Source organism: Phalaenopsis equestris, unplaced genomic scaffold (genome assembly GCF_001263595.1).
Source record: "Phalaenopsis equestris unplaced genomic scaffold, ASM126359v1 Scaffold000255, whole genome shotgun sequence".
NCBI classification, from domain to species: domain Eukaryota; kingdom Viridiplantae; phylum Streptophyta; class Magnoliopsida; order Asparagales; family Orchidaceae; genus Phalaenopsis; species Phalaenopsis equestris.
The window spans coordinates 684,992-699,225 of NW_018164697.1; the positions used below are offsets into that span (position 1 = coordinate 684,992).

At 34.2% G+C, this 14,234-nt stretch overlaps 1 protein-coding gene across 1 annotated transcript in view; it reads right to left on the bottom strand.

Moving 5' to 3' along the window:
* Positions 1-7,298, bottom strand: part of LOC110024395 (uncharacterized protein sll1770-like) — a 78,289-nt gene extending 70,991 nt beyond the window's left edge. The window contains exons 1-4 of the mRNA XM_020724327.1: positions 7,243-7,298; positions 6,395-6,995; positions 3,619-3,762; positions 3,161-3,286 (exon numbers count right to left, since the gene is read on the bottom strand). Coding sequence (XP_020579986.1) covers positions 3,161-3,286; positions 3,619-3,762; positions 6,395-6,982 — 858 coding nt within the window. The 5' untranslated portion in view covers positions 6,983-6,995; positions 7,243-7,298. The remainder of the gene's footprint in view (positions 1-3,160; positions 3,287-3,618; positions 3,763-6,394; positions 6,996-7,242) is intronic.
* Between the last annotated feature and the right edge of the window lie 6,936 nt (positions 7,299-14,234).

The window sequence follows — 14,234 nt, forward strand, 5'->3', positions numbered from 1 at the left end:
GCAGGAGAACGCGCAGGGGGTCGGGGGGGGGGGGGGGTCCACAGGGGCAACAATTACCTCCTGTCTGACAGTAACCTCCCCAGGTGGAACTAAATTGTCCAGAGCAGTGGGGTTAGACCCTTTCTTATTCACTTGAACTTTGGATTTCAAATTAGGGTGGAGCTAGTGACATTTATCAAGGATATACGCAAGCATCTTACAGTGGGTACAATCTGGAGGTCTGTGTTCCATGACGATTTGTTGCCAATATCCATTATGAGTTGTGCCCAGCCAGACTTCAGTAACATCAGGTAAAATAATATCCCTTTCCACAAGTATTATGACCACAAAAGGTCTGGTTAGATTGAAAGTGGGTAGATCTAGCCTAATAGGGTCTCCAAGAATGACCCCAATAGAGTAGAGAACCTGATGATGAAAAAAGTGCAGCTTGAGACCAGGTAGACTAAACTGTATCGGTGCAGTGGGAGTTTAATGATTTGGGTCGAAATCAGAAGACCACTTGAGTAATTTCATTGACTTGTCTGCAATATTAAGATATTTCTTAGAAAAAATACAAGTGTAGTCTTCAGTCACGGTTAGTTGAATCAACATATGTCTCTCATCCATGAGTCCCACTTTCAAATTATTTACTAGTTTGAGATCATCAACACTCTTTCTGATAATTCCATAGGTGGGTGCCCCCATTTAAATTTTTCAATAAGAACAAACTTGAATTTCTCAGTAAGGGTTGAAATTTCTAAGTCAGAGAAAAAAAGAGTTGTTTTCCCACCTTTCCTACTTTCCTTCTTAACAAAAGAGCAATCACGTATACCATCACGACAATCCTTATATCTTAAAGGGAAAACAACTATCGACTATACTTGAGGATTACCCACCACGTGGGCAAAGGAGATTTTGTCAGATTCAACTAAATAAGAATGGAACGCCATAAAAGAAGGGAGATCCACCTGCTGGAAGATCCCGATATAATAGTTGTCGGCGTCTCTTGCTGCGAAGTCCCGAAAAATAACGACACGCAGATATGAACCGAAGTTGTCGGGCAGGGAGAGGCGAACGTCAGCGTCGAAACAGAAGAACGACGCAGACATGCGAAGCTGTAGGCGTCGAAATCGAGCGAGACGCAATAGACGCGAGTTGTAGGCGTCGAAGAGACGCAGTAACATCGGGACGAAGCAAAGGATGATGAGCAAGAGCCGACAAAACAAAAGTGATGTGCGAGCCATCTCCTTCGAGTGACAGAATCAAATGCGACGGAAATTGCCTTTAGAAACCCTAGCAGAGCTCTCGATGGCAGCCGACATCGTGATATATATATATATATATATATATATAGTTTTATTTTATTTAATAATTTATTTAATTTAATTTATTTTATTTTTATGTATATCGTGATTAAATAAGCTAAGTAATCAATAAGGTGTAAATAAGATCTAGAGAGTAACAACGTAAATTTAGTTTTATGTTGAAAGCATTGTCTACGACCTGATATCAGGTTTATAAGGATTGATAGAGGAGGAATTGAAGAAAGCCCTGAAGGGATATTAGGATTTAGTACAAGATCCAAATTGTTATAAGATGGATAATTGCAATTCTGTTTCAGAACAACATTCCCATCTTCAAAAATTTATTGCATATGTAAATTATATATACAAGCTTTTTACATAGAATGTTTTGTGTATAATATGTTATGTTCTCTCCCAAATATTTTAATATTCTCTATATAGCTATTAATCACATATGCCATGTAGCATTGTTCTGAAATCTCAAACTAACATCAATAAATATGATCAAATCTATAGTTCATGCCAATGATTTCATTAATTATGCCATTTCTATGATTATGATTCCATTGGTTACGCTATTGCAATGATTATGATTTCAAACAACTCATACACCTTAGGGTTTACTTGAAAATAAAAATGTGAATAATTTGAGGGCGACCATACTACTCTAACCAAGATCTTCTAATTAGGCATTTAGACGACAAGTACAATACCGATAGAACCGGTGACAGTGTAGAATTATAATCAATATAGAAGCTGGCGTAGCTTAGAGGGCTTATTTAACTAATGTATGCCATTGTTGTTATAAGCCAGGAAATTGAGTGAGAAGCAGCTTTAACTCTACTCAAAAGAAATGTGCTATAGACAAAAACACAGGGAGCACCGCTGTAAAGAAGTTTTCATGAAGGATCTGCTAGCATAAAGTTTGGTTATGTGCTAGATGTATTTTTTTTGGTCTATGGGTACACATCTGAGTTTATGCAAATGGCCATTTCATGTTTAATAAATATTTATGGTTTGATGCCTCTTTTGTAAGATTTGAAAACTTATTCAAAAGAAGGTAGAATCTAAATTGTTATGAAAGATCTTTAGGACATATACCAGAATAAAAAATTTCATAGTAGACATCCGTTTTTGCATGGTTCATCCAGGCTCCCGAGCAATAATTAAAAAAAACATAAATGATTTCAAATATAACCATAAAGCCATAGATGCTTTGAAGTCACACATACAAGCTAACATAGAATCAAAAGGAATCTATGGGCCCATAAAAATAACATAACCTTACAAAAACAAATGATACATATCGGTTTCATCAATAAAAGCTGGCTGCCTAGAGGAATAACAAAACATGCAAAATTCCAAAGTTCAAGAAATCAACCATGTCTCCCATCTCAACCATTTTCAATCGTTAGAGCTATCTGTATTGACATTAAATCTTGAGTTAAGAAAAGAGAGCAATTTATAAGTAATGCAAAATCACACAAAATCACAAACTATTTTCACTAATTCGCATTTAATCCCGAAGTCAAGGAAGAGAGAAAGCTAACTTACAAGTCACTCAAAAAACACTTTCCTAGGGGTTGTTGACTATCCATACCTTATCCCTAGTCAGCAAATCTAAGAGCATAAAACCTGGTCAAGTATAAGTTTCACAATGTAAACCCATATCCAAGACATTGCTTTCTAATTAGAAGAAGTGCATAACAATTTTATTTTATAGATGGAAATAAATGATTAGAATGAAAGGCGTTTTCCATTTGTTGAACTTGTCCCCGTTAATAGATGCACAGTAAATACAAAATTCTATATTTTCATCAAGAATTTGATAAAGATGCAGATAAATACACTGAGATTATATATTGCATGAACCACACCTGGCCAAGACTGGCTGCAGCTATAGGTTGATCTTCAAATTTCTTGAATAATGCATTAACTGGCAAACCCAACTCATTTTCTATGAACGCTCTCGCTTTTTCAGGTGAGAATGCCGGCACCCTATCCTGGATAATAAAAGCAAAAACCAAAATAGGAAATTGCAAGATATTCTTTAGAGGTAATAGATCATAAAACTTGTCATGTAATGATGGAAGTGCACAGAGGGAATTACAGAAAGAAAAGAAAACATTAAAATTTATCCAAAATTATTAACCAGTTAGAGTAAATAAGCATGATGGACATCTTAAATCTTTGTTAAGTCTACCCATACTTCAATCCAAATCAAAATTATAAATCTGCGCAACTTTTAAGCAAGTTAATTCAAAATCTTTCATTGAATAACAATTTAATGCAAGTCGAACATGGACACTGTTAGAAAGGATATAGAATAAAATACCTGCAACTTGGCAAGCTCATCAACAAACTCTTTAGGGAACAAATCAGACCTTGTTGAGGATAACTGGCCTAGCTTGATAAAAGTTGGTCCTAGTTGCAAAACTCTCTCTCTGCACCATGAAGCTGTTTTTTGGCGCCTTTTTGTCTGCATAAAGAAAAATGTTGATCAAAGCCCTACTAATTAAAAACAGACAAGAAACATGGCAAACCAAATCTAGAAAGAAAAGCCAAATTAATGATCAATCCTAGGTCAACTGTAAAATCATCAATTGGTCATTTAGTAACTAAATCAAATCCAGATGGCATAAATGACAACCAATAAAGCATGAAGATACAAAAAATTGGAACCAACAAATAATTCCTTGAAGAAGATAAGTCTAGACATTGAATTAAAAAATTTAGTAAAGAGTAATTGCTTCCCAACACCATATTGACTGTATTAAAAAATAAAAAAAAAATTGAATGGTTTTAGACTGCCAATGAGTGACGCATTAACAATATCTTTATGTCCATTAATGGTGTTCAACTTATTGATTATAAGTTTCTCAATTATACAGCAACTAATATGCAACTTAAATAATTCAAAAATATTCATCATTTCTTGGGTAAAGCTTATGATTTTAAGACTAAATTCTCAAAGTATTCCCTTTCCTATTGTTGGAGAAACTCAGATCAAGCTAACCATATTGCCAATATTTTGGGTTGTGCTGCGAAATAGTTACCCCTCAAGTATCTTGGTACTCTATTTGGTTCCAAAGCCCTCTAGAAACCTTTAGAATCCAAATATTGAAATGATCCAAAACAAAGTTTCAAGTTGGAAGGGGAGAATACTTTCTAGAGGAATAGTGTCTCTCATCAACTTCTACTCCACTATACTATTTCTCTTACTTTTAAATTCCTTCCCGAGTTATTAGATAAATCGACTCATTGGTAAAAAAATTTTCTAAAAGAGTATTATTGATGATAGTGGGATTCAACTTTTAAGTTGAAGCAAAATTTGCAAACAAAGGAATTTAGAGAGTCTCGGTGTGCTGAATTTGAGATATTGTAACATCTCCCGGCTTACCAAAGGACTATAAATTCTAATAACTCTTCTACTTACAAAATTCTTAAAGGGAAATCTTTCAAGGCTAAGGACTTAGGAGATTTTGGATGAAATACTTGAATTATTCATTAAATCTCTATTTTGAACATTTCTTGGGAAGTCATTTAGAAATTGAACAGATGAATGGCTTCTAGAAATCTTTATTAGTCCATAACACAAAGCCTACATCAATTTGCTCCAACGTATGCTTGGGTAAATATTTCCCCAAAAAAATCGAGCAAATATTTATTGTTCAACTTAAATTTGGTTACCTCTAATCTGTGCTACATTTGTGATCTTCGTTATGAAATAGTTTCTTATGTCTTCATCAATTTCACTTTTATTCATATTATTTGGGCTAAATTTTCAACATCAACATAATGGCAAATTGAATTGCTTCCATGTTCACTTCTTATAAGATAACTTCCTTCATGTTTCCATCAAAATAACATAAGATAACTTTTTTTTGCTTTCAACATTTATAGACAATTTGAAATGAGAGGAAATTGATAGTATTTATAAAAAAAAAGAGATACTGAGAAGGTTGACATCTCATAGCTTACTTCTGAATCTATTCTTACAACAACAAAAAAAAAGAAACCAATAAAAAAATAAGAAGTTAAACCAAAGCTTATCGAATAAACCTAACAGATTTTTTATCATCTGTATATAGATTATTTTCCCCTCTTCTGCAATCAATGTTTAATGTATTTTTCAAAACAAGTAATCTCCGCTTGTAACCTTCTTCATTACATTTATTGATGAAATGATTTATTGTAAGCTTTTTCATAAAAAAAGCATTATAAAAACTTCATTGTGGCATAGACACAAATTTAGCCGGTAGAATTTTAAAGCAAATGAGGGATGATCAACCAAGAAAGCCAATAGAGTCAATTCCATGAAAAACTGGTTCTTCAAACAAAGAAAACCCGGGGAAAAATGTGTAGACAACCGATTCAAGTTATTTAGGTTCCATGGGCTCAAAACTCCAATGTCCACTACAAGCCAACGACACTTAAAAGTTAAATTCAAGCCTCAATCAAAAGACATACACATTATTAGGTCAGCGACATTATAGGATGCAACCTTGTTGAAGGGTGAAAAGCAGTAAAAAATCAAAAAAGAGTCCAAGGGCGCCAGCCACCTCATCCTTAACATCGTGATAGGCAACCCTAAAAAATTTCCCTTTGTTTTATCTCATCCTTATCGTAATCTTTCCCTTTATAAGGCTAAGAGACACCTAAATTTAACATTTATACCTAAAATTTAGATCTATATCCCACTCTCTCTTCCTTAACCTAGCTTGCTCAAAACATAGGCTTTCCATATTTATTTCCCCACATGCTTGAATAGGGATTTCCGTTAAACTAAATAATCGCTAAGTTAGGCTGGCAATGATAAAAATGACAGAAATATCACCAAACCCATCCTTCCAATTATTTATTACAAATAATTTAATTAATTGAAGCAGAATCAGAACTATAAACCCTATGTACATAGAATTAAATGAATAAAAATAAATGTAAATGACAAATGGGTAGATCTATTGCTTCAATGAAATTATTCAAAGTTTGTCTCATCAAAATCTGGAAAATGCATCTACCAAAAAAACTTCAAAAAAATATATCAAAAAACCACTTGATTCAAGTGAAAATAAATAAATAAATAAATATGAAAAGGCATGTAACTTCACCTGTTTATCTTCTGTAAATCCACCAAAATATGACCATTTTGCATTATCAAACAGAGCCCGAATTTGTAAAGAAAGAATAAATGACCAAATATCAACACTCCTATGCCAAGCATTATAGTTTTCATTGGCCCAGCTGAATCCTTCATCTGAAAGCAAGACTTTTGGTCCGTCTACAAAGGAGAAATCATCAGGAACTACCTTTTGCAGTGTATTGACATTATTTAACATTTCAACCCTTTTAACCAATCCAACACCATTCTCAACTCTTTTAAAGCCATTCACAACTGTGCTGGGACTGGCTATTCCATTAACTGATTCAATTTTCTGAATGATAGTAGATTCAGATTTCATTAATTCCTTCGTTGACACCATTTTGCTCACCCGTCCATTCGTGACAGGCTTACCAGCCTCTTGCTGCGCCATAAAAACGTTGGTCATATGTAGAAACTTAGATGATGGAGCATATCTCTTTAATGGATGAAAATTGGAAATGGAACAAGAGAAACTCAAATCATGTGACATCCAACTGTGTCTTGAAGTGCCCAAGTGACTACAGTAGAAGCCATGAGAGACCAAAACCATAGTCATCCAACAATAGATGCTGAATAAAAAACCAGACAGATTTTAGTCAATTATCAAAGGAAGGAGGCATTTATATACTAGAAAGGGAAACATTATATTAGATCATCCTAGCCTCCTAGAAACCCAAAAACTCATAATCATACAACACTTGTAAGGACATTTGCAAATCAAAAAGGCTCCTAAAGCATAAACTCCTGTTAAACATCTAAGAAAATGGCATGTTCACTACTACATAACTTTCAATTTTACAATCAGAGAAGACATACACAGTTGTGAAAATATTTCCAACGTCTTCCACTAGCTCTAGCCAATCCAATAAACAAAAAAAAAAAAAAACCGGGTTATGTCACACAAACAGAAACCCACCTACAAGTCAAACTTCCAAAACCAACCTAACGTAAGAAGCATCATAACTCGCATCTGCGACGCAAACGCTAATAAGCAATAATAATGCGACCGGGAACGTACCAGTTTGTTTGTTACCTTTAAGAAAGAAAGTCTTGGTGGAAGCGGGGCCACGGCGATCGAGCGCCATGCATCACACCCGAAGACAATGAATAAAACCAATGACCGGCATTGAAAGAGACACGAAAGAGCGAAAAAGAGGCGTGAGAAGGTCGGTAAACGAAGATTCTAAAAAGTGTTGCAAACGGAGACGATTGGGATTCCATGATAGCGGCCTTTTGCTGCGCGCCGTGACGTGCTCCACGAGATCTGAAGGTCGCTTCTCGCAGCAGCGTTCAGATGTCCCAAGGGGAAGAAGACTTCGGGCTACAATTAGGGTTTTAACGTTTAATTCAATCTTACGTTTACTATTTATATAATTATTTAATATAATAACTATTAAATTTGAAAAAATATATATTATTATGATATATTGCTTTATTGTTTTTTTGGAATTTTAAATTAAAATTATGATATTTAATCGGAAATTTATGCGATTTGTTACTAATTTTACAATTTTTAATAATTGTAGGTATTAATAAATTATATTTTTAGTGTATGTTTAAAAGCCATCCAAGGCCATTTATTGTACCTGATGTTAAGCTTTCAGTGCTAAAATATTCAAGGTGCAATTACAACCATACTACCCAATTCTTATATATTTGTATATGTGATTAAATTTTATTACTTACATTTATCCTCTTGAATTTGAATCTATCTTGTGATCTCACATGAGAGATGGAGCATAGAATAGGAGAGAAAGAAAAGAATGGAGCATACGGTATAGAAATGGTTTTTTTTAATAATTGATTGATCAACCTCTTACTGTAGAAATGACCCAGGCAATGAGATATAAAATGTATAATTATATTTGTCTCAACTTTTATGGGGGCGTACAGTGTGTTCTAGGTATAAAATGAAAGAGTCTATGGCTCATCTGCGTTTTCACTTAGTTGGTTGAGATAGTTGTCCTTGAGTCGGTAAGGTTTGTTGGCTTTGTTATGCTAAGTTGGGCAGCCTGTCGGCTTTAGTTGTCTTTCAGTCGGCTTGGTCAGTCGACCGATTGCTTAGGTCCGACGATCAACTGTTGACCCTTAGATGATAAACTCCTATCATCGAGAAGAGACTAGAGTGCCTGAATGAGGGTGGATCGTCGTAATCTGACGAGTAGTCTACCCTCTGACAGGGAGATCCACCTGGAGTGTTTGTAAAGTATGTTATGATGAGACCCTTAGGACACTGGAATAGTATTGAAGGATATTGTAAGACGACTGGTGATGTCAGCATGAGAGTTGGGATGATACATTCTCTTGGCTCAATGTTCTTAATCTTTGAATTGGGTGGGCTTTGTTTGACTGGCTTTGGATCCTACTCTTAGAGCTGTAGTTAACCAATCAGCCTTTTTAGTCATCAGCATTTGTTCTTCTTTAAATGAGTCATTCTTGACCACACTTGTGTCTCGTAGTCCATTGAATTTCCTTGGGATTTTTATTAATGCATTCATGACATACATATTTAGTTCGTCAATTTTCTTGAATCATGTTGTGATAAGAATAATAATTCATTCTTGACCACACTTGTGCTCGTAGTCCATTGAATTTCCTTGGGATTTTTGTTAATGCATTCATGACATACATATTTAGTTCGCCAATTTTCTTGAATCATGTTGTGATAAGAATAATAAAATTTAATGTAAAAAAGCATACTCTTTTACTAAATTTAATGTAAAAAAACATACTCTTTTACTTCAATAATTGAACTCCCTCAAATTTTGTCTGTGGCCTTCTATAAATATGTCATATGGTCGGACTAAGATAGGTATTCGGTCGTTTGGCCTTAGGATGATTGGTCGGCTTTGGCCTCTCCACTTGGTTGGCTTCCTAAACATTAGCATTTGATCTTAACCATCATATTGTTTTGAGAACTATGCAAGCAAATATTATTAATAATATTATTATTATATTATGGTTCAACAAAAAAGTTAAATAATTCAACAAGAGGTCACCGCTACTCCCAAAAAACAACTCACACCAAAAAACCTAGGGGACCACCTCCTTAATTAAAGCTCACAACATAAAGATATTAAAAATACAAATGAGTAAATTGTGACTCACCAAAACATGTAAAAAATAGAGCACAAATTACCTAATCTTGCAGCGAATATATGAAAAATCCAGCTAGTCTCCACGAAGCAGCAATTGAAGAGGATGGGGGGGAGTAACATTAACCACAACATCTTCAAAAGATAGCCCATGTTTAGACAACCAACTCGTCGGTCAGTTACCCTCTTTAGGGCTCCAAATAACTTGTAAGCTTTGCACAATATTGATAATTTGTTCAAAGCAATGTAAAATGTTCAACGATGCAGGTTTGAGGCCCAAAAGAATGTGATTAAGATCAAGTGAATATAACTAAACGTGCACTAACTGCCAGTTCAACAAATAAGCAATTTTAATAGCAAACCAAACAGCTCAAACCTCAGCTTAAGCATTGGAAGCTCGACAAAGAGAATAGTAATAATACAAATAATTTCCAGCTGCATTTATGAATACACAACCCGCACGGGCCTCCCTAGTAGCTCAACTATCATTCTTGTTAATTTTCACCCAAGCTTTAATTGGTCTCCTCCAGAAAATATGTTGAATGCAATTTCTAATGGGTTTCACAGTTATCAATGCTTGTGAATTAGTCAAGCAAGGAATATCATAAACAAAGGAGGTTGAAACATTCCCAAAAGTAATTATTACATCAATATAGGCGCAGATATTAGCCACCACTTTAACATCCTTCACCTTACCATCCTAATGTTTGATTGTATTCTTGGCCATCCAAATGAACCACAAAGTTATATAAGGAACGATTTGCACCATGTGATTAAAATGCTTCCTATGATTCCAGACATCCTTACATTGATTCCAATTCAACAAACCATCACTAGGAATAATAATATTAACTTTACCTCCCAATAATTTCTACATATGGAAACAATAATTGCAAGTAAAAATAAATGATCAAGGCTCTCCTCCTCATCCTTACACAAGGGGCACTTTGAGAATATCATAACTTGGGAATATATCAGACTGTTATCTTTAACATTTAACATCATTCTCAACACCTTAGATTCCCCTACATTCTGAATGATAGTAGAGTGCAAATCTTTAAAATATTTTTTGTGCATGTAATTAGCCCAAACTAGTTCTCTAACATAGAATTTGATCCAAAGTTTTATATAGTTAATTTCAACAATATGATGAAGTTACGTAAAGCCCAAACGACCAACAAAAACTAGTTTACATAACTTCTTCCAACTAACCCAGCACACACCTTTTTCTCGCCCGACCATAAAATTTTCTTAAAACATATTTTAAGAAGTTTTTGAGTACTAGATTTAATATTGAGAACCTACAAATCATATAGAGAATGGAGTTTAAAATGCTTTCAAGTAAAGTAATTCGACCACCAAAGGATAGGAATATGTTTGTTCCGTCATAAATTATCTTTTTAATATTCTCAACCACATCATCAAATTGATTTTGTTTCCTTCTACCCTTAAGAAGATTTATATTGAGATATTTATGAGGTAACTCAGCTAAGTTGAAGCCATTGAATTATTGCATCCACATTTTCAAAGAGCAATTAACTTGTTAACCCAAAAAAAAAGTTAACATTTGGCCTTATTAAACATCATACTCGAAGTGTCTTGAAAGTCCATCAACATCATGTAAGTTCTCCTCATCGCAATCTTACAAGTATTAGTAAATACGATCACATCATCAACATAAGCTAAATGACCCACATTGATATCGACTTTGTGTTTGTATAAAGTTTGAGGTTGGTTCAATTGCAATATATCAATCATTCTAAAGAAATAGTGAAAAGCAAGAATAAAAACAGTATGTCATAGTGGGTCATCTTGTTTAATGCACAGCTAGATGTGAAATACCTCTGAGTCTTACCATTAATAAGTATGTTATAAAAATTACCTTTAAGCCATTTGCCAATGATATTACAAAAATCGTCTCTGAAGCCTCTTGCATGCAACAACTTATTGTATATAAGATTTTTTCAAATTTAATTTGATGACCAAATTAGCACCTTTGCATTTTTTATCAATATCAGCAAGTAATTCCTAGGCCATTTGGATATTATCAATGATGATTATGCTTTGGACAAAAGTCGCTTGATTGGAAGTAATAAGATGGAGGTGTTGTTCTAATATAAACACGATATCCTTACTAATGATTTTAGACAACATAGATATAAGACAGATAGGTTTAAAGTCATCCCAATTGGATTTCTCCTGATTTTTAGTTACAAGAATAATAATAGATGTGGTGAAATAATTACTTGGATCCTCCCCTTTGAAAAAATTATGAATAACAACAATAATGTCATTTTTAACAATATTCCAGCATTTTTTTTATAGAAATCAATAGTGAAACCATCATGACCAATAATTTTAATGCTATCGGATCCTCCCCTTTGAAAAAAATTATGAATAACAACAATAATGTCATATTTAACAATATTCCAGCATTTTTTTATAGAAATCAATAGTGAAACCATCATGACCAATAATTTTAATGCTATTAATGGAATAGAAAGCTTTCAAAATTTCCCTCTAACCTAGGATCTTTGCTAAACTAGGATTCGTCGTGTAATGCCTTTAGGTCTTGAAAATATCATGTTTAATAGGATTTCTTGACACATCATTCTTACCGAAAATTTTCTCAAAATATCTAACCAAACTATTAATGATAGCAACTCGATCAATTAAACAATCACCATGCTCATCTTTGATAGCCAAAATTGAATTAATTCTTCTTTTATCCTTACTACACACATGAAAATACTTTGAATTCCTATCACCATCAATAAATTGAATAGTTCCAGCCTTTTGTTTTAAAAAATCCTCTTCCTACTTTATGGTAGCTAACAAATTTTTTTAGGCATCAATCAACTCCTCATCCACCTTGACACCTAAACTCTCCATTTTTTCTAGCCTGTAAACCTCAGCTTCAGCATTCCTCACTTCAACATTTATATCACCAAATACATCCCAATTGCACTTCTTAAGAGTTTTGGCAGTATTTTTATGTAGCACCCAAATCTTAAACCAAGCATTACCTACCTTAAAGGATTTCCACCCATTAAAAACACATTATAAGAAATCAGGATGATTGGATTAAGTGTTTAAATATCGAAACAGATAAAGGAAATATTAAGAAGAAGAGGTGTATGATTAGAACCAGTTCTGGATAGATATTTGACAGTAGAATATTGAAAAATGGGCATCCACTTATGATGAGTAGATAATCTATCAAGCCTTTGAAAGACTTTACCTCTTTTCTAGGTGAATACAAGGCCAATATAACCAAAGTTCATGGATCATAATTAAATTTTTAAGTCTATCAAGGGATGAAGGAGCAACAATACACCTGATAATCCAAAGAAGGAAATTAATCATAAATAGTGGACTTGCTCTTCCTAGTACTGCTAGAAAGGGCAGAAACTATATATATATCTAAGTCAAGCAAAGTACCCTCCTCATTATTGATTATATTATATGATTCCAAATTTCTCAATTCCTAATTCCCACTTTTTTATCTTCTAGATTTTTGAACACTCCATTCCCCTTCTATCTCACTTTTAGCAGTAACTAGAGCCTCCTCCATTGGATTAGCCTCCAGACCTTCCTCCACATATTCCACCTGAGGGTAAATGGTAACGACATGTAGGGCTCCATTACCTTCCACATTTTGCCTTTGAGATAAATTGATGTCATCATTGACATCTCCACCTACTTGTTGATTAAAGACGACTTCCTCTTTGTCATCATTTGGAACAACATTATTCTCCCTAATTAGACAATCTTCCCTTCTATCAACAACAGATGCCAAAATTTAAGGTATCAATACTCACATTCACAACTTTTTCAGCCCCTGCACCATTCAGTAGGATTATGAGTTTCATCGACTTGAGTCATCACATTTACTTCATCTTCTTCATACATGTTAGGAGGAGGCTTCCTGAATTCAGGATGTAGGACATAACATTGTTCCGCTATGTGGCCAAATATCATACAGTTGCTACAATAATGCGAGTGTTGTTCAACTACCACTTTTTCTCAGGTAGTCGTTATGAGGGGAACCAATCCAAAATTCTTCAGCCACCGGTTGAATAATATCCCTTTCGACTAGTATTCTAGCCGCCAAAGTTCCTATGAGATTATAAGTGGGAATATCTATTTTTATAGGTCTGCAAAAAATAACAGCCAACGAGAAAAGTATTTCATGATTGAATAGATGAAGTCTTAGCCCAGGGAATCTAAACCAAATTGGAACAGTAGGAGATTCAGTTTGAAGGTCGAAATCGACATACCACTTAAACAATTTCATATTTTTATTTTCAATTTTCATACATTTTGTGGCAACAATCCACGCATAATCCTCCTCTCTACTTAACTGAATAAGAATATGTTTCCCATCTAAAAATCCTCCTCCCTACTTAACTGAATAAGAATATGTTTCCCATCTAAAAGACCCACTTCCCAATCTCCTAGTAGTTTCAGACTCTCAAAAGATTTGCAGATTACATCCATTTTAGGATGACTGTAAAAGGAATTTACCCACGAGCGCAAACTTGCAAAGAAGGATAAACCAGAGGTATTAAATTCAGAGAAATAGATGGTCGGCTTACCATTTTTTTCTCTAGATTTTCTAACAAATGGTTGCTCACCCGAGCCCTCTAAGGTGGCATGATAAGCTTGAGGAAAGACATTTTTTTTTTTGAATCCACCACTAGAGGTTGGTTC